The following is a 19,958-nucleotide window of genomic DNA, read 5'->3' as shown; positions in this document are numbered from 1 at the left end:
CTGCAGCATCCTCAGGCATGGCCACCGTTTGCAGAATAGGGCAGGTCTATTGGAAGCAATGGCTGTAACTAAACTTTAACCAACTGGGGTTTCTCTGGTTGGTCTTTGGCCTGTACGTATAATTCCTGACTCCTACCTACAGACTGAACCTTCCCACAGCCTTGCCTCCAGCCACCCAACAAGCAAGGTGTCCTCCTCAAGGGAGGCTGTCAGCCCATAGCTGCGTTTTCCACCAGCAAGGAGAAAATACCAAGGTTAAGAAAGAAGCTTTCAGCTGGTTTGTTGGTTTTTTTTGTTTTTTTTTTTTTTTTTCACAAATGTAATTCAACACAGCTGAATGGCTCTGCTGGCAAGCAGAGGGTCCTCCCCTGCCTCAGAGCTTGCCGCGTTACACCACCTGCACATGAGGGGCAGCCCTGAGGTTCACTGCTCTAAGGGGAGCGATTTTCGAGAGGAATTAAGCTCTCAACAAGGCAACTGCTGCTGCACCGTCAGACTCCTACTCTGCCCCTCCAACTGCCCTTTGAAAGAAGAGGGCTGCTGCAGGAGCTGGGCTCAGGCCTCGGCTGTCTTCACACTCTGCACAGAAAAACTGGAAAAGGCTCCTGGGTCTTTCCCTCCCTGCCGGTAGCCACTAATTTTAACATTTTGGAAGTTGCAAACAAGACACAATTAAAAATATGGGGCTGATGCTGTACGAGAAGGAACAGAAATTAGAAGAGCAAACCAAAAAACAACTGGTTAGAATTTTTTCACTCCGTTTTTGGAAGACCAAATCTACAACGTAGGGCTGTCAGAGGCTCTCCACGTGTGAGCAACGCTCTTGCAGTGAGAGAACAGTATCCCTTCATGCAGTTGTGCCCTTGGATCTCTAAGCTCTTTTCTATGTCTGTAGAGAACTGATGCTACTTTTTTTGCACTGTGTACACGGTGTGAAATATGGACCACTCTTTCATAGAAGATCAATATGATGCACGATAAATACTGTTATTGATCTTGCAGTGTTGTAGACGACTCTCCAGCTGTATGGCATATTAATGGTAGTTAACCAGTAATTCATTTTAGGACGGCTGGGATTTTCTTTTAAGGAAGGTGAGTTCTCGGGGTCAGTTACACATATGGGTCTTATACATTCAGTAACCTATAAGGGGCTCCTGCCTTCACTTAGCAGAGCATGGTGAAAAACAGTGGTCCAGTGCTCAGTTAATGTAAACCAGTCTCAGACCATTTACTTCAATAAAGCTATGGCGATTTACACGAATTGCGGATATGCATGGCAAAATCAACGCAGAAGCCAGTGTATATAGATCATTCTTTCCCTTCTTACTTTTTGGGAGGAGAGAGAAGAAATGCCAGGGAATTTACATTAATTTCTATCATCATCTCTGTCTCACAGATGCAAACATGTTTTTAAACATACACACTGAGAAATGCAAACACTGAAGTTCTGCCTGTAACATTAATTCCTTCTGTATATAAGCATGCAGTATTTCCTATTCCTACCAGTACTGTTAAAGGGCAGTTATACATCTTATTATACACTGATAACAGTAATTTAAACATGCCTGGGCAAGCCGCTGATGCTGAGGTCAAATGGCACAAGAGTCCATGCTATTAGAGTTTCTCATCATCCACAACCGGGTGGTAGCACCGAGTTGCCTACTGGGAATGGTTACTGGACTGCAGTCGGGAATCTGGCGGAGAATATTAGTCACCTTGGGACAGACGCACACTAGGAACTGTTTTAACAATCTGGATAGCACATACAGTCACGTTTCAATGTCTGTGAGCGTGCAGTGGCACGGTTCAATTTACTCATGTGGACATAACAGCTGATTAGTCTCCATCTGATTGTATACTCCATGAAAGCGGTTCTGTATATGCATTATGGCAATTAAGAGAATACCCCTGCCTGCATTTATCAACATGAATTCTTACATACACCTATGGCTGGCCGTTTTATTTCTCATGTGCCTACAGAGACTCTACGCACACACAGACATGCAGCTGAAAATGCAGAACTGTGACTACTCCAGTAACACATTTACTCAAGGAGCAGGAAGGCATATCCATTGTCCAGTGACCAGAGTTCAGCTTCTTGTAGTTTACATTTCCTGTAGTTTTCACTTCAGAGTGACTGTTTTCATCACTGCAGTGCTAATACCTTCCTGCAAGTCAGCCTCTGCGGCAGGAGACAGCTAAGCCTTTCAAACGTCAAAAGTTAATTATTCAGTCAGGAAACACTTACCTTCAGACCTCATAAGAGTCTTGGTTCCGCACCTGACAAAATTCCCCTTGCTCAGTATATAAAGCATCAGCATACTCCCATTAACTGGTCTGGCAACGCGTTAAGTTCAATTCATAGCTGACTCTGAGGTCGGACAGTAGCCTTGAATGGAGCCAGTGCGAAATCACTCCCTAACATCACAATCAGAAACGCTGGAACAATATGTTTCTCCCACCAGACAATCACGACAGAGCTATTTCAGATGTCAAAGAAAGCTGGCACCATTACTTACTTTCTGCTGAGACACTGCCTCCTGAGGAACAAAACCTGCACACTTGCTCTGCCTTTGAGAGGAGTATTTTTGTTCGCTTCCCATTAGAAGTTGCGGATTATCTTTGGTTCCAGCACTGAACTTTTAGCTTGCTATAAAGTTAATGTCCTAGGCAATGTTCATTCCAGGCAAGGCTGTGGGGCTGTGTATTTCCTGCCACCCCCAAAAAAGGCCATTATCTGTAATTACCCATTACCATGCATAATTATTTCTTCTATTCTGGTCTATGGCCCCCAGGACTTTATGCTGTTACAGCTCACTGCATTATCTTATCAAATTTGTTAAGAAAGCTTTTTTGACCTTTTGAGCACTTGTCACAGCACATACAAAAGCCGGCAGTAAATTGTCTAAGCATGTAGTGTGTGATTTATTATTGGTACCCTGCATAGTGATACCGTACAAAATATTACACGTTAACAGCTTCCTTATTCCCACTCCCTGCTTTATCTAAAATGAGAAGAGGAAAGGAAACCTCTTTAGTAATAGAAGGAAGGGAACAGGAAGAGGCTGGAGTGTCTCAGTGGGAATTTCAGGAATACAAGAGCAACACATGGAGAAGGTCCCAGCTGCTCCCACCTTTTCTCTTTCTCCTTTCTCTTTCTCTTCCAAGAGTCTGAGTCCACCATTTCAGCTTCTTTTCACACCTGTGTAACTCTGCTGAGCCCTACTGTTTTCACAATACCTACCCCATAATTTACACCTTCTGTCAATGCACTATAGGTTCCTAAGAGACAAATTTGGTCCAATATGAGATTGACAGGGATTGTCCTTTATGGACGTTCGCGTGAATGGGCAAAAGACCGGGTTTTTGTCTCCAGTGCTCTCAAAGCTCCCAGCAAAGGACCAGACACTGACCTGCATCCCAGTGCCATTTGCTCTCACCGTACTGTGAGCCCACACACTTATGTCCCTCTTCTTCATGAGGACACTGGAATTCAGACCCTAAAGAGAAGCCGGGTTCTCAAGAAAGCAAGAGAGATGACTCCCTCTGTCCTGATTTTTCTTTTCCCCTTAGTCCTCTTTTTATCAATATACCCCAGAGGGTCCCTTATCTTAAAACCTCTCTTGCAGTGTTGCATGTGTAAAACTCTCAACCCACATCCCTATCTGAAAAGAGATCTTTAAGAAATTATCATTCAGCAAATTTGAGTAAAACAGTAATTTCAATGCTTTTGAACTGCGTGATTAAATAAACTTCCCAAATACAATGAAATCCGAGGTACTTTTCTGCCATCATGACAAATAAAAGGAAGCATCAAGGATCAGGTACTCACTTTGGACTAAAAGCGCACAGTATAAAATACTGTAGCACAAGGTATGCAGAATCAGGCCTTTCAGATCTGCCAGTGAAAGCCTCCTCCCTAGCAGCAGAGTGAAAAAACAGGGACCCCGGACTCCTGAAAGCATCCCTGAATTCAGGCCCTAAGAGATGGCTAACCAAGCCGCGGCTGTGAAGACAAAACCCTTCTCCATGTCTCTCCACAGTTTCCAGAGCTCTGGCCCATCGCTCTGTGGTTGCTCCCAAGCAGTGGGGGAGGTGGAGACCTCAAAAGCGGTACAAGGAAGAGAGAGTCACCCTGCATTCGAGATGAGCCAGCAAATACAGGCAACGAGCAGCAGGGTAGCTTGTGGTTGTACCCCTGTCCCGGAGCCCGATTTCTGAGGCATACATGGCTGTCCTACTCTCATTCACCTACGGAAAACCACTTCTGCAGTCCTCCCAATTGGTTTGACTGGAAAACTATTGAGAAAAGCATGTTTTTTGCTCCCTCCCCCAATTGCCAACAACGTTACAAGCCCATCTTGAGCTCAAATGCCAAATCCAGCACTTCTTTTTCCCTCTTGTTTGGGACTGCCCACCCAACAGCCCTGGATGCCCGGCTGTGTTCCAACTAACATCTATTAAAGGGAGACGTCAAAAAATCTGTTACCAGCCATATCAGACGCGTGGGCTAAAATCAGCTGTATCTGCAGGCTAAAGAGAATAAATCGTAGCCGAAACAGCTTATTGCCACTGTAGTCCATAGGTACCTCGGCAACTCCACCCAGGGACCATAGCTGCTCGGCTTTCTTCTCAAAGCAGAAATACACATTTAAAAAAAAAATAATAAAAAAAAACGCACAGCCCAACAACTCTGAGCCTCCTGCAGGCTCCTTGCCTCTTCCCCAGAGCTAAAGCGCACAGGGATCGATCCACCCCACCTCCTTAACACGGCCATGCCTCGCTCAGGCTCTTATCATCTGCCAACTCCCATCAAGCTTCTCCCACCATGCTTTTCTCCTCCTCCCACTGCTGCAAAACAAAACAAACCACCAGTCATCGCACCTTTCCTGCAGCGGCTCTCTGACAGCTAAGGCAGAGTCGGGGTGTCCTGCAACGCCCCTCGCCAGACGAAGCAGCCAGACCGTGGGTTCCGCTGGCGTTACTGGCAAGGAGCGGGCATCATGGCACCAGTGTCTGCAGGCGCAGGGCATGCATCCTGGGGGCAGGAGATGGCTTTATCCGTGAAGATGTCAACAGCTGCGCTCTACTGCTTCTCAAGGTCTACTCAACTGCCAGAACAATACTCATTCTCACCCCGAAGGAATGGGTATCACTTTTTTCTTCCCTCTAGGAGTAACGCTGGAGTCGTCGTATGAGCAAAGTGGAATAAGCTTTTCCAGTTCCACCTATGAAGTGCTAAACCAATCCTAAGTGGGATGGCACATCTTACCAAGAATGACATTTGCCAGAAACAGGCACCCTAGGATGAAAAGTTAAGCAGCAAGGACAGCACATTTCAAGAAAATCTGGGAGATTCTAGAATTGAGGCTGTTCGTTTTCGTCTTGCTTGAGCCCCATGATGGATGCACTCAACACACAAGTTTTTCATGGGATTCTACATCCAAATGATGCTTCTATTCATGACAACAAAACCCATCCCCTGAAATGACACAGAAAAGTTCAACTTGAGCTGATCTAGTGTGGCAAAGGCATAACGGATTCAGAACAATCATATGGGGAATTAATTAAATCTTAGATGACAGGGTCGTTAAAGGGCAAAATAAACTGTCATTTCTCACCTCAGGGATGTGTTTTCTGTTTTTTTAATCATTCCTGCATTTCCTGTCTGAGCCCTTCCACGTTCAAGACCAGGTGTGCTGGTTCAGACCATGGTTTTATCCCCACCACCAGCTATAAAGAGAAACCTAGGGAACAGAATGGTCGGGACAAACAAACATGATTCTTCCCTGGCCACCTCTCCCAGCCTCACATCATTTTTGGCTCAGTGACATTCCTGATCCTGGTGTGGTATTACTTAATAACCACCAACGATCTCCCTTCCGATATCCATTGAGAGCCCGCTTTCCTGTATGTAGAACGTCACCAAGGAAGGAGTCCCACTAGTCCCACAGCCACCTCATCAGTTTCAGGCACAGAAGACACCAAGCTTCCCCCCCATCATCACAGGTCTGTCTGAAAGGGCTGTACCAGTTCTTGGTCATCACTTTCCCTGGGAACCACTAACATTCAGCATAGTACCCTCGTGGCCACCAGGTTCTCTGCAGTGACAGTGTTTCTCAGGGATAGACTCCTCCGTTCTGGTACGGGTTAAAGTGGCTCTTGCTTGCACATGATCAACCACCTAGCCAAGCCCTGCCGCAGTGCACTTCTGACTTCTCCCTGCTTTCCAGTCCATGCACCTTTCCATCAGCTACCAACACGACCTGGGGCAATTCCAGGCCTGCTTCCAAGATATCAATGGGAAGACCACACAGCCTACAGCCAAGAGCAGGTCCCTGTCTGACTTTGCCAGAATCACCACTGCCTTAGATTGCCCCACTCAGACCTACATTTTCAGACTGACAGGACCCTTTTTAAAACTGTGTAACACATACACTATTGATCTTCTGTCAGTTCAGTTTCCTAATCAAGATGTCAGGGGATACAAAAATAAAATGCTTTGCAGAATTTGATTGCCTCAGTATGTCACTTCGTCAAAGCAATTTTGTAACGATAAAAGATTACTAACTTGACAGACTCTTTTACCCATAAACTCCTGTTAATTCGCGTTGTGTGAGCAGCCTTTAGCAGTTGCGTTTCTCCCCCTCTTGCACATTTCAGTCTGCTGTGGACTGTTCTGCTCTTTTCACAAAAACTATGTCATGCTGACTGATTTGTAGCCTCCCATCCTACCACACTTGCTTTTCTTAAACACTGGCATGACATCAGCTTTCTTCCAGGCCTTAGGAATTTCCTCACTGTTAAAAGACTTACTGGAAATCAGCATTAATGGACCGGAGAGATCCTCAGCCAAGTTTTCTGTTGTTTGTGTGTTTGTTTGTTTGGGTTTTTTTTAAGTACTGCATGCAAGCAGAATGTCACCATATCCATATACAGCAATATCACCTGTCTTTCTTCAAAGCAAAAATCAGAAAAAAAATATTGAGCATTTCTTCCTCTCTTCCACATGTAGAATTATTATCCCATAATGGGTCAAATGACTGTTAACTCTGGGTGTGCGTTCCTAAATACAACTAAAAAACCTCCCAAAGTTAAGACATTTAGTTAATTTTAAACTTAGCACAAAATAATTTTTTTCAAAGAAAAATGTGATTTGGGAGAAAAAAACCAAGGGAGATATCCCAGACAGAACACTGCAGCTTGGTATAATAAGTTTCCCAGTCATACACACAGCCCCAGTCCGGCTCCAGCTAAGAGGAGCTGAAATACCACCACTGCTTTCAGTAGAACTGGATAGGGCACATTTTGTTCGCATTTAGTGTACGCTTAATAAAAATGATCTGCTGCAAACATTTAGCATGCAAGTTAAAGATCCTCCTAATACGGGTAAAGAAATAAAACCTACAGAAAATAATTTTTTATTTCCACACTTAATGCAAGTTTCAGGTCCTCAATAAGACATCTAGAGCAGCAAATTCCACTTTCAACATTTTCTGCCACTGACTAGAGCAGAGTAGTTGATCTTTTTATGTGAGCCAGGGGCAATCCTTCTTTCCTTACTTGTACTTTTGGTCTTTATAATATAGCTACAGTGATCGTATTCAAATCTTCATTAGCAAAAAAGAATGTCTTCAGTAAAGAAAAAGCACTCAAAATCTTTGAACGTGGCTTTGAATCTGTGAAGATGCTAGGCACTATTTTAATGCTGCAGCATATGTTTGTTCATGCTGAACTGAGCAGGATTATTTACACATCTAAAATTATTAGCATGCACGACAGCTATCAGGATCAGGACCAATAAAATTAGTGCTTCAGAAAACAAGGAGCATGAGAAACAAGTGCCATTTTCAATTTTCGGTATAACAGTATATATATATTTCAGTATAATATAAATGCATTTAACTCATTGCGTTCAGACATCCAACATGCTACTAACGTGTGTAACAGCAGCAAAACTTAAAATCAACACAACTTTAAAAAAAATAGAAGAAGAAATTAAAGGAGAAAGGAAATTAGAAAAGCAAAGCAAGATTTCTAGACAGTGATGGAAAACAGCCCAGACACCTGCAGGCGCAAAGAAGCAAATTGAGAGGAGGAGAAAGAAACTCGGTGTGGATTAAATGTAAAGGGATTTAAGTCATTAACAAGAGATCAAAGAGAATATTAGAAGGGAGGGAAGGCTTTACAAGTGTCTGAGATAGGAGACCTTGGAGGAAATACGACTGGGATAAAATCATTATGGCTCACACTAAAAATAATAAAGGGAGTAGGGCGATGGTTGGAATTAGCTGGAGTCCGTGCTTGGTTATAAGCTATATGATGACAGAAATCCAAAAGGTTTCTAAAAAAGACCACCTAGAAATAACAGGAGGCTTTTTTGCTCTGTCTACCTAACATGTGGTGGAAAAACTAGCATCAGAAGTGGTAAAGAACCACCACAGACACCCACTGGGCCTGGGCAAGTGAGCGAAAAACACAGGCATGTGCACCACTTTTGTACACAGTTGCCAGTGTTGCATGGATGCAACAACACCCGCACTCATAAGATCTGCCTCCATGCAAATGCCAATTGATTGCTAATGAATTTTGATCATGGACAACTAATAGACAGAAACACACAGTGACCGGAACTACACTGACTTAGGCTGGTGGCTGAGGTTCAGTTCTGCCCATGACTATAGGCATCCAGGTCAGCAAATGGTGGCCTATGCTATAAGTAATAGACACTGTATGAATAGAGACTGGAGACAGGAACTGGAAAAAAAAAAATCGTAAAATAATTAGGCATCTAATCTCACTGCAAAGGAAGAGAAACTCAGTGCTTAACATTCTCTCCACAAGCTCTTCAAGAAAACATAGGGCATAAGTGCATGAACGATGCTCGTACTCATATAACTGAGCTATTTACAACCCTGATTAAGACTACCACGTACTCAAACTCAGGAGAAAGTTTAGCAAAGTTCAGAAAAAGAAAAAAAGAGGAATTAGAAGAAGCATATGAAAAAGAACCTTCAAAATTGCATTTTAGTCCCCACGTCATTAAGTGACAAATCTACTGAAAATGGAAAATGGGCCAACGGGCTGAGTTAGGAAATTAGTTGATAAATAAAGTGAACGAAAGCACTCTTTGAGGTATAAGAAAGCACGTTTAAAAAAGAAAAAACAGAAATCATGCCAGTGTTTAGTTAAGGAAGCGTACAGTACTCCTTTACTCCCAACTTATATCTTTTCTGAAAACAAAAAGAAAGCCCCACACATTCAGATAAGTCATAACAACTGTTTCAAGGACACAGAAAGGAACAAGAGCTTAGCTGCAGATAGTGTAATAATGTGCCCACGGATAGAAAATTCCTAGTACATCTTCTGCTCCTGCTCCATTCCTTATCTCGGTGTTCATGACAAATGGAAAGCACAAGCCAGCACAGATAACTCTGTAAATGTGAATGCACATATGCAAATGCCAGCGTGAGAAAGAGCGAGATTCCAAGGCACAAAGAACAACAGGGGCTACCCACCAGCCCCGCCAGCCTTTGGTGGGAAGAGAAACCCCCGGCACCTGGGTGCTAGGACAGTGCAAGCAGTGAAGTCCCTGCAGCACACAGCAAGCATCGCTCAGCAGCGACCTTGCTCTAACCGGTAGCTCTACATCTGCAAACCTCACCTGGTGTGAGAAAAGTTGGACAGAAGGATGCTGCAAAGAGAGAAAGCCCTAGGGTGACAGATTTTGGAAAATGAAAAAAATAAAAAATCATCCACTCCCAGTTCTCTATGAGAAAAAAAGCTCTTCTGAAACATGAGAGAAAGATGGAAATGTATGGTGAGCTGCTTGTGGGTTTTCACCTCCACCCCTCCAACCAAAAGACAGTCAGAGAAGCCCTGGGGTTGAGCGGCCCTCCCCTCACCAAGCGGGTCTGGGTAGGTCACAGTGGTCCCCCGGCACCCCTGCGTCCCCCGCACGCCACAGAAAGCTCTCCCCAGCCACTGCCCCTGCTGAAGACAGCCCTGGATGCCCCACAGTACCACCTGCACACAAAAAGAAAACTCTGGTTTTCCAAATCTTTTTTCGCTGCTATTTATTTTCACACTTCCACTGAAGCTTCAGACAGGATCAAAAGCCCGAAAGGAAAACTTCTTCACTTAGAGACTTAACTCTGAAAATTGCCACTAGTTCTACCTACTTCAGATGCACATGCACACACCCACACACACAGAGCTGCAAAGACAACGAACAAATATTGCTGGAAAGGAGGGGCAGGGAAAGTGCAAGCTTTGCAAGCTGCAGGCTCCAGAACTGGAGAATTAACTGGAAACATCTAATCAGGGATGCAGAACCCTGTAACATTATGATTTATTTAACAGAGCCAAACAATGGCCAGAGGCAATGAATCATACAGGAGGTGACAACGCTGCAGGAGATTTCCGTCATCTAGTTTAACCTGCACATTGATCAGAGTTTACCCCCATATTAATCACTTGAGATCGTAATCTAACACACTCTTAAACACTTCTCCTGATTATGCTTCACTTACCCCCTTGTCCTTATGCAGGTCACTCCATTGCTAATTGCACTTCTAGTTAGGAGAAAAAGTGTCTACTGTCTAATTTAATTTTGTCTTTTTTAGTTTCAAGCCGTTGCTCCTTGTTATGCTGTCTCAAGCACTGTAAATAATCCCTCCCCCTCCTGCATATTATTACCTCTCAAATATTTATAGACTGTTATATCCACCCTTAGTCTCCTTTTCTACAAGCCATACATCATTTTTGTCACCCTTCCCTCTATCCTTTCAGATTTATCTATGTCCTTTTATAATGAGATGCTCAAAACTCCTTTGCAGCATTTCCCAAGTATGGCAAAACCAGAGCAGCGGAGAGAGGCAGAAACGCCCCCCGTGTTTCACACACAATGCCTTTTTAAACAACTCCGCGCAAAACACACGTGGTTTTCGTAGGAACTGAAAATTACAAAGCCATGGCCACCACACTGTGAAGACCTTCATTCAACATATAGCTGTATCAGTCAGAAATTAAAAAAAAAAAGCCTATTAGGCGAAAGTTTTATCCTAAACCAAGGAAAGACTGTTCAAAGAGAAACACTCCCTGAATATTTCCTTAGTCCAGCTTGAAAGAGATTTAGCAACTGAGAAAACCACCATACCGGCAGAAGACCATCTCCAGCCACTGCTTCCCAAGACAAAGCCTACCCCGTGCTGTGGAAATAATGCCAATGCAAGAGAGGTAAGACAGTTCACAAACTCTTACAAGAGACACAGGCAAATGTGAATCTTTTTCTCTCATTTCAACTGCAGACAACTGGAGAAAAACAGCTGATGATGGATGGAAAGCTATTAGTTATTCACAGGTGAAGGACACAAAGCTTGTTTCTCTGCCAACTGTTACAATGCAGTAAAGACACCTCATGTTCAGTTATGCTCTTTTGTTTTGAACAGAGATTTGGTGGCTGTGGGAGAAGCTGGAGAAAAGCACCAGGAAGCAAGGGATGGGGCTGCTTGGCTCTCGGTATCAAAGGAGAGTTGGCAGGACCAGAAGAAGCCAGCAACTAAAACTGGTGAAGAACTAGTAGCGGGCGCAGCAGGAGAAAACAATCGTTAGACAGTAATGAGGAGACAAAGACAAAAGGAAAGAGCAGGATGATGGAGCTGTAACCACTGCAGACCCACCAAGACCTCTGGGGACAGGGAGCCATCGTGTTAGCCCTGGCACAGGTAGGCAGAGCAGCCCATGCCTCCTTCTCCTTACTGCTCAGCCCTGTTGAGGCTGCTGCCACCTGAACCAGCGATCCTCTCCACCTACCTACCAACCCCATGATGCTCATTTCTGTTGAAATCTACTGTAGATTTAGTCATTGAGTGCTTTTAGGTCAAATGAGTCAAGATTTCTTTCCCAGGCTTGCAAACGCTGAACAGTATTGAGGCTGGTTGAATTCCAAATTTCAGTATGTTGACTTAAATCTCAATACAAAAAAGTAAGCATTTAATAGATTCACAGAACAGTTTACTTTGAAAAGGACCTCTGAAGACCAGCTGACCCAAACTCTGCTCAAAATAGGGCCAGCTTCACAGTTGGATCATGTCGCTCAGGCACCAGCCAGCTGGGTTTGGAGTCTCCCCAGGCATGGAGGCTCCACAGCCTCTCTGGGCAACCTGTTCCAGTGCCTGAGCACTCTCACAATGAAATGTCCATGACAGCTTCCTCATGTTGCCCATGAGTTGACTAAAATGAGACTGTTTTGAGAAAACTGAAATTCTGACAGCATATGACACTGTACTGTAAAGACTCTAAAGGACTTTCAAAAAGAAAATGTCTCACTTTTTTTAAAACCAGGCCATGATATCTTCCAGTTATAGTAACTTTTTTTTTTACCTCATTACTTATGCAGCACAACATCTGCAAGGTGATGGCATCAATTTTTGAAATCACAATACAGTGTCATAGAAAAGGTCAATGCAAAAGATAACATCAACAAAGCAAAGGCAGAGCAAAGAAGGCAAGGCAGAGTTTTCAGAGGCACCTAGGGCACTTCAAGTTCAAAGGGATCTCAGCACCATCGTTTTCATTAGGCATAGGATTACTGCTGACCCCACTATCATCCATATTTACAAGCAGATTAAACTCATCTGTTCCTCAAAGAGTTTCAAAGAGCAGCACCTACTTAGAGAAATGCAAAAAGAATACTATTCTGTTTCCGTCATGCACAACAAACGTAACAAAGGGAAACAAGTAGTGAAATCTTATTAGTCACAATTTCTGACAATTATATGTGTAACTTGTCAACCAGTGATACTACCAAGGCACCTGAACAATCCTGTTATTAATGGTCACCACAAAGCCAATAGGAAATGGACCACTACGGAGCACAGGAGGAGGAGCTGGCATTTAGCATCATACAGTAATCCTGTCTATTACTGGTTGCTTCTAAACTGGAACATGAGCACAGAGCAGCAGAAAGAAGGGGTGCTTTCCAGCACCTTCCAGTCACCAGGTGATGTACGTTCCAGCCCCCCCGCCGCCATCTGCCAAATGCCAAACATGACCCTTAGACTGTGACGAGGACCAAGTAAAATGGAGGAAACATGAAATGCACCGTCTCCTTCCTTCAGTGTGAGCAGCTCTCACTCGAAGGTGTTCTATGAGCATGCTTCCCACCCCCATGCTGATTTCTAAATATTAAAATGGCAGAGGTACCAAACTGACATGGAACAGGGAAGAACCCAGGTTTTAAAAACCTAGTATGTCTGAAAGCCATGTTTTAAATGCCTCTTTTTCCTGAGTTCTGCACACTAGTTAACCTAACAAGATGTACTTGCCCTAGAGAAGGAATGACAATTACTTTACATGCCCTGGCATCATTACTTTTTGCTGCTCTGCACAATTAAATGGCCTTTGCTCTCAGCAACCTGCAATGTTTTTAAGGGAAAATGCACAGAAACCACAAAATCTGTTTGCAAGAAGTTCTCCTAATGCCCTGTGACCATGGTCTGCTTCCTTCCAACTACCCTGCAAATTCCCCGTTCGCTTTTTAGTGGGGAAGATGTGCTCCATCCAAAGCAAACACAGTTTCCAAGCCTGAGATGGTAAACGCACAAACCCCTATGCTGTGACCATGATAATTCATTTTTTCCCCTTTTCAAAAACAGCCTGTCACGAAGGGATCTGAAAAATCATCTCTGGTCTCTCCAGGTGTCACAATATTTCTGATCTGCCGATAAAATGGATACAGTGAGGAAAAGACTCTCTCTCTGGCACTATGTCTGATTTGTGTGACTCCTTCACACATTACTCCCCTTGCTGGCAAACAACGCTCTCTGCGTGATGGGAGTCCAAAAGCAAAACTGCTCTTGTGAAGCCAAAAACTTACAGGAGGAACAGAATTTCCACTGTCGAAACCACCTCTTGTCCAGCTTAATGGGCATCATACAGGGCACGTTGCACTCCCAGGAGCTGTCCTGGGGCTCGCAGAGAGCTGCTGGCTTCCCCTGCCACAGAAGGTTTTGCTCTCTGCCTCAAGGAGAGAGCAAAACCCTCTTTCCTGCCTTAAGGATTACTGTAAATTCTGGCAAAATCAGCACCTCAGCCTACCAAACTAAGACACTTGCTCCGACAGGGTCTCTCATTTTGCTTGCAGTTAAGGGTACTGGTAAAATGATGAAACAGCAACGCAGGAATCCTTCGTGTACCTGGTCCTGAAAGGAGGAAGAAAAGGTGGAAGACCTGCCACCTAAAACAAGAACTTCATGTCACATCACACCCAGCAACTTCTTATCCAACAAAAGACCTTCATATGCTAAAAAAAGAGAAAGCATCAGAATATTTAAGCAGTATTCCTCATTGAAAAATCAGACTCTCCAGATGGCAGCCTGTATTCTGAGACCTGATGAAGCCACCGTGCAGGTCTGGCTGAAAGCAGAGGACTTTTGCAGCCTCAGGGCCTGCACACAGACACTGGTGGCATCAAATCCATACCCATGAGCACTTACTCTGCTTTCAACAAGATGAACTTACCAAAATTAGTTGGGACAGAACTTTATGTAATGCAGTCACTCTTGAGGTAAGCATGAATTTCTGTTGCCACTTAGGTGCCCAAAACCAAAATGATGAACCCCAATTTGTATTCATTCCCAGATTCTTCCCTTTCTGGCAAACAAAGCTGACCCTTGATTCTTGGCTAGAATCACATCTTCTCTCTGAAGACAAAGCTGTGTATTTTAAATGTTGTCACCCACGCACAGTTATTTAGTAAAATGGTTGGGAAACAATGTATTTGAATTGCTCACAAAGAAAAATCCACCATAGGAAAGATGACCATTTACAATTGCTTTGACCAAGAATTTCCAAACAATTCAAATTACTTTAAAATCAGGGGTTTTCACGTTTTCAAGTCTTTATACAAGCATATGAATTGCCTTAAGCTTGTTTAATGAAAGCTTTTCATTACAAGAACGTAACTTAATTCAATTAATAAGAAATTATTAAAGTGGGATTAATAAATTAAGTACCTCCACTGACATTTCAAAATTATTAAGATCAAAGCCTATGCAAATTTTCTTGACAGTAAGACAATTTCATTTTTGGCCTTTCTGTATAGGCAAGAGTTTTCTTGTTCTCCTGAGTTACACACAATCTCTATACGTTACTGAATATACTACTTTAATCTTTAGCCAGCTTTTTCCATGTCTATAGACAAAGCATGCAGTAATCCAAATAGGAAAGGAGTAACCACGTCGACTCAAAGGTGACACTTACACGATTGCAATAACGAAAACAAAAAAGCTAATGAAAAGCTATTTATTGTTTCATCAGCCAGTTCTTCTAAAAGCTTCCGAAAGAAATTCCTCCACATTGGTCTGAAACTGCCCATCTGCAACGGATGCAACAAATCCATCTGACAAGGCTTTAAATGGCTTGCAAAACCGTCCTAGTTAATGCAAGGCATTGTCCACTTTAGAAGCATCTTTTTAAGCGGGAAGTATATTCACCTGTATTATTGACATCAACACAGATGATTGAAAATGAATTACATTTCTTTTTTTTCCCCTCTATGTTTGTTCGCTTTTTTCTTTTTTCTGTCTATACAGCAGAAGTCAATTACACATTCAACTGCTGTGTCTGTCAGGTGTAAGCTCCGCATAGGAGAAAACATTTCGCCTAGAGACTTTAATTTAGCGCCTTTAAGTCCCAGTTGCACTTAGCCATGGTTTTACTGAATCCACAGACAAATATTGTTTGGTTTTTGGTTGGGTTTATATTGTTGTTTTGGTTTACAAGGGTTAAATGCAATACAGTAAGGTGTAGCAGAGTGGAAGGGCTGTGTCAGCCTTTCATAGTTCATCACACCTGGCCTCACAGAGCAGATGTACCTCCACAGCGAGTCATGCAAGGTGGGTAGCTCTCTGCTGCTGGGGTCAATGACATTATCTACATACTCGGCTCCTATAAAATGCTGAAAACTCCTCAATTTTGAAGAAGATACACAGACAGCCAACACGCAGTTGCCAGGACTGTGGCAGAAGCACGTATTTTGGGAGAAAGGAGAAAAGCTCTTCATAAATGACTACTTGCAGGTATACACCCTGCTGAATTCAATTACAGTGCCAGTCTATACCAAACTAATTTTGATTTTCAAGTAAAAATACTAACTAAAATATAAAAGACAGGCGCTGGGTTCATCCCTTTTGCTAACTGTCTGTCCCAACAGTGCAGCACCGCTCTCGGAAAAGGGACTCTCCGCAACCCTGCTGCTGCAGGCAGAGGAAGAGGTGCAACAGCAGGTAAGCCACGTCAGCCCTTGCCCCACACCACGAGCATCCCTCTCCCAGCACTTTACCTGACAGTGTGCTAGCTGCCGTCGTGGCTGTACTCGAGTGCGTGGGGCTGCTGTTTTCCAACAAGAGACAAGAGCTGCCACCACTGTTCTTCTTCATGAACGTCTCGGGGCCACTAGGAAGGGGCACCGGGTGGCTGATGCCCAGTTCCTCCTCCTGAGCTTGCTGCCTTCTCAGCGCAACCTGCGGACAAGGAGACAGATGTAGGGCACATTCTCTGGCTTGAGCACAGTTTATAATGGCAACAATGAAAGACTCGAGGCCAAAGCTGTTTTTTCCTCTTGGTAGGTACTCTCTATGGTGTCGAGGTCACGATCCAGCCAGCAGGTAGAGGATATAAATGAGGTTATAAAGTTATTTAAACTCAACCCCTTTTCTGTCCAAACATATAGGAACAAATCTATGAAATACTCTTGCTATATACATCTCCCTCCAACAGGTCCACATGAAGACATTAAAGCTGACTGTATTCACCCAACACATCTGCCCTTGGGCAAAGCAAACTGTGAAAAGCAGAGAGTCACTACCCTCCTTGCTGCTGATACGCAGCTGCTGCAGATAACAAATTCATCTGCTTGCAAGGCTCTGCCGTGTCTCTTCATCAATATAAAGCAGCTCTTTATGAGGGCTTATACCTGCAATCCGCTGCTCTGTCCAACCTTGCTGGGCTTCCCTGCTGCCTCTTTGCTGGAAATCTGTCCCTTCAAGGGAATTTCAGTGCACATTACACTGTGCACAGACAGCTATCACGGCAGAAGCATGGCAAATGTAGAGAACCATCCTGAGAACATCTTGGTCAGTGTCACACGCATTGCAGACAGCCAGGCAGGCCAGGAGCAGAGGGAGCTCCTCACATCTTTCCCAACACTGATGTTATTCCATAGCTTAGCTGGCACTGGCAGAGCCCACAGGCACTGTGCAGTCTGGACACTGGTGCAGACAAACCCCACTCCCCACTTCCCGAAGATACAGAGGACCCCTTCTGCTTCATCTGAACTGGCAGACTGATTTTGCACAGCTGTCCTCCCGTGCCAAGTATGGCATGTTGTCCAGGCAGCAAACACCATGCTGGGGGCTTTACAGCTACCTACCCTGCAACTTGCCAAGTGACTGATGTGCATCTGCGTTTGCACCTTGGAAATCTGTCCCAGATTACAGACTGGGATCGGAGGCTTTTCTTGCTGGAAATTCTCCTGGATAACTTGGACAGAACTTCCTTCCATTTCCATGTTCAACAGCAACATTTTTCTAACACAGATATGTATTACCTTTAGAGAAAATCGTGACAGCTCTTGCAATAGAGACATCCCAAACTGGGGGTGTAAACTTGCAAACACCACGGGCAACTTTGGCTTCACAAGCCAACAACCTTGACCTGCAAAATTCCACTAGTGCCAAGGGGCTTATTGCAGAAATATATCAAAAAGAGGGAAAGACAGACTTTCGATGTGTAACTCCTACACAGATAAGGCTCAGCTAGGGAGGCTTTCAAAGCCACTTTCCGACACTAGGCAGGGAACAGAAAACCCCCAAGGAGGGCCAGCACCAGGACCTGCTGGCAGGAGGAATTCAATGCCTGACAAGATGCTGCCAGGCAGAAGAACAGTGTGTGCAGAAGAGCACACTTGTGTGGGAACACCCTGTTTCATGCTCCCTTCCCCAGGGCAGGCAGCAAGGGAATTCATGGTTATTATCCCGTGGTTCACACCGGGCTGAGAAAGTGCCCATAACCTGGGTATAATAACAACTTCTGGACTGCCATGTCACCGACAAGGAGGAATTATTTAAATGAACGAAAGCTCCCAGTAAGTTTAGAGGACATTTAGTATACCTGCACTGAATAATTAAATTCAAAAAAAAAAAAAAAAAAGTGGGGGAAGGATTTAACCCAGCGCCGCTCAGGTTTTTAAAACCTGTCAGTGGGACATCGATTTCACGCGGGACCACGAAGCTCTAAAAGCTTAGTTGCAAACTGGGTCGGTGGGTCCGTCATCGCTGCCTTGCACCACCAGTCCTAACGCCTTCCAACTAATTTGTCTGCAAGGGACTATTTGGACGAACGAGAACGTGGAACCCCACTCACAGAGCGCAAGCTGCTAGTAGCCATCACACTCCCAGGACGCCTCTTAATGAGGTTTTCAAGATAAGGATCGCAAGGACTAATAGAGCGGTCATTTACATGCCAAAGAGTTGTGACTTCGGCGGAACTACCTAACGAAAAAAAGTTCTTCCTTCGCAGAACTGGATGCAGTTTGGTTTCTTAACGAAGACTACCGAGTCCTCGTTTTTCTAAGATGACCCAGCTAGACAGCTATCTACAGAACTTGTAAATATGCAAACCAGAACCTGCTCTGTGCAAAATCAGGAACAACGCCGTTAAAAAAAAAAAAGAAAAAAAAAAGTACTTTTCGAAATCCACTCAGAAATGCCACCCAGCACCGGGAAAAGCAGATATACCGAACCTGAAAACGCCAGTGGAAAATATTCTCACTAATCAGTTAGTTGGGTAGGTTATTAATTGCCCAGTTTAAAAAAAAAATAAGCTGAAAAACATGAATCTGCCATTAACGAGAAGTCTTCCTCTGCGGAGGCTTTACCCCGGACCCGTGCACTGCCGGGGCTGCCAGCACGCCCCGGCTCTGCTCCTTTTCCGACGGCGATGCCCTCGGGCGGGCTCGCAGCCCAGCGACCAGCGCTCGCCGCCGCCACTTCAGCCCTGCGCCCCAACAGGCCATCTCCCATTTTTATGCAAAAAAAAAAAAAGAAAAAAAATATATATCTCATTAACACAGCGAAAAGGGTCACTAATTGAGGCAGGCGGCGGCGCAGCTGCAGCCCGGGGCGAGGCTCCCCCGCGGCCGCGCCTTCTCGCCGCGACCGCGGGGCTCCCGCGGGCACCGAGCCCCTCCGGGGGCGGCGGCAGGATCCCCACCGCGCCGGGCAGGCGGCCCACCCGGACCCGGGGGGACGCCGGCGGGACGCCGGCGGGGAGGCCGGCCCGCGGGGCTCACCTGCGCTGCCATCACCCGCTGCCGCTCGGCGATCAGGCTGCACTTCTTGCACTGGCAGTCCCGCCACATGCAGAACCGCTTGTGGCCCTTCAGCGGCGAGGAGTAGCCGTGGTTGCGGCAGCGGGCACACTTGGGCAGACGCGGCGGCTTCTTCGCCGCCGCGCCACCGGCCGCGGCGACCCCGTCGGCCGGGGCGGCCGCCATAAGGGCAGCCGCTTTGCCGAAGCCGCCCGCCTTGTCCCCCGGCCCCGCGGCGTCCGGGGGCTTGCTGAAGGCCGGGGAGTCACTGGTCATCGCGGCGGGTGAGGGGGACTGCCGGACGAGGGGTCGGTGCGGCTCTACCTTGCCCCGTCCCGTCCCGCCGCCCGGCGCGTTTTGGCGGGCGGGCAGCAGCCCGGCGTCGCCCCTCCCGCCGCGGCCCCCCCACCCCCCACCCCCGGCTGGTCCGTGGGGCCGCGAAGCCCTCTACTCCCCCGCGGGGCCGGCGCCGAGGCTGGGGGAGCGGCCACCCCTCCCTCCCCGCTCCTCCCTCCCGCCCAGCCCGGCCGTCAGGTGGACGGCGGGCGGTGGGTGCTGGGCCGGGGCGGCTGTAGACCCCCATCCC

At 45.6% G+C, this 19,958-nt stretch overlaps 1 protein-coding gene across 2 annotated transcripts in view; it reads right to left on the bottom strand.

Moving 5' to 3' along the window:
• DMRT1 (doublesex and mab-3 related transcription factor 1) overlaps positions 1 to 19,648 on the bottom strand; it is a 59,871-nt gene extending 40,223 nt beyond the window's left edge. The window contains exons 1-3 of one of the 2 annotated variants that reach the window (XM_074569502.1): positions 19,355 to 19,648; positions 16,346 to 16,526; positions 12,880 to 12,890 (exon numbers count right to left, since the gene is read on the bottom strand). In XM_074569502.1, the coding sequence (XP_074425603.1) occupies positions 12,880 to 12,890; positions 16,346 to 16,526; positions 19,355 to 19,648 (486 nt within the window). The remainder of the gene's footprint in view (positions 1 to 12,879; positions 12,891 to 16,345; positions 16,527 to 19,354) is intronic. The other variant, XM_074569501.1, reaches the window with a different exon arrangement.
• Positions 19,649 to 19,958: the final 310 nt, after the last annotated feature.

This window comes from Larus michahellis, chromosome Z (genome assembly GCF_964199755.1).
Source record: "Larus michahellis chromosome Z, bLarMic1.1, whole genome shotgun sequence".
In the NCBI taxonomy this organism is placed as follows: Eukaryota; Metazoa; Chordata; class Aves; order Charadriiformes; family Laridae; genus Larus; species Larus michahellis.
The sequence above is the reverse complement of the archived record's forward strand: the minus strand, read 5'-3'. Positions and strand labels throughout refer to the sequence as shown.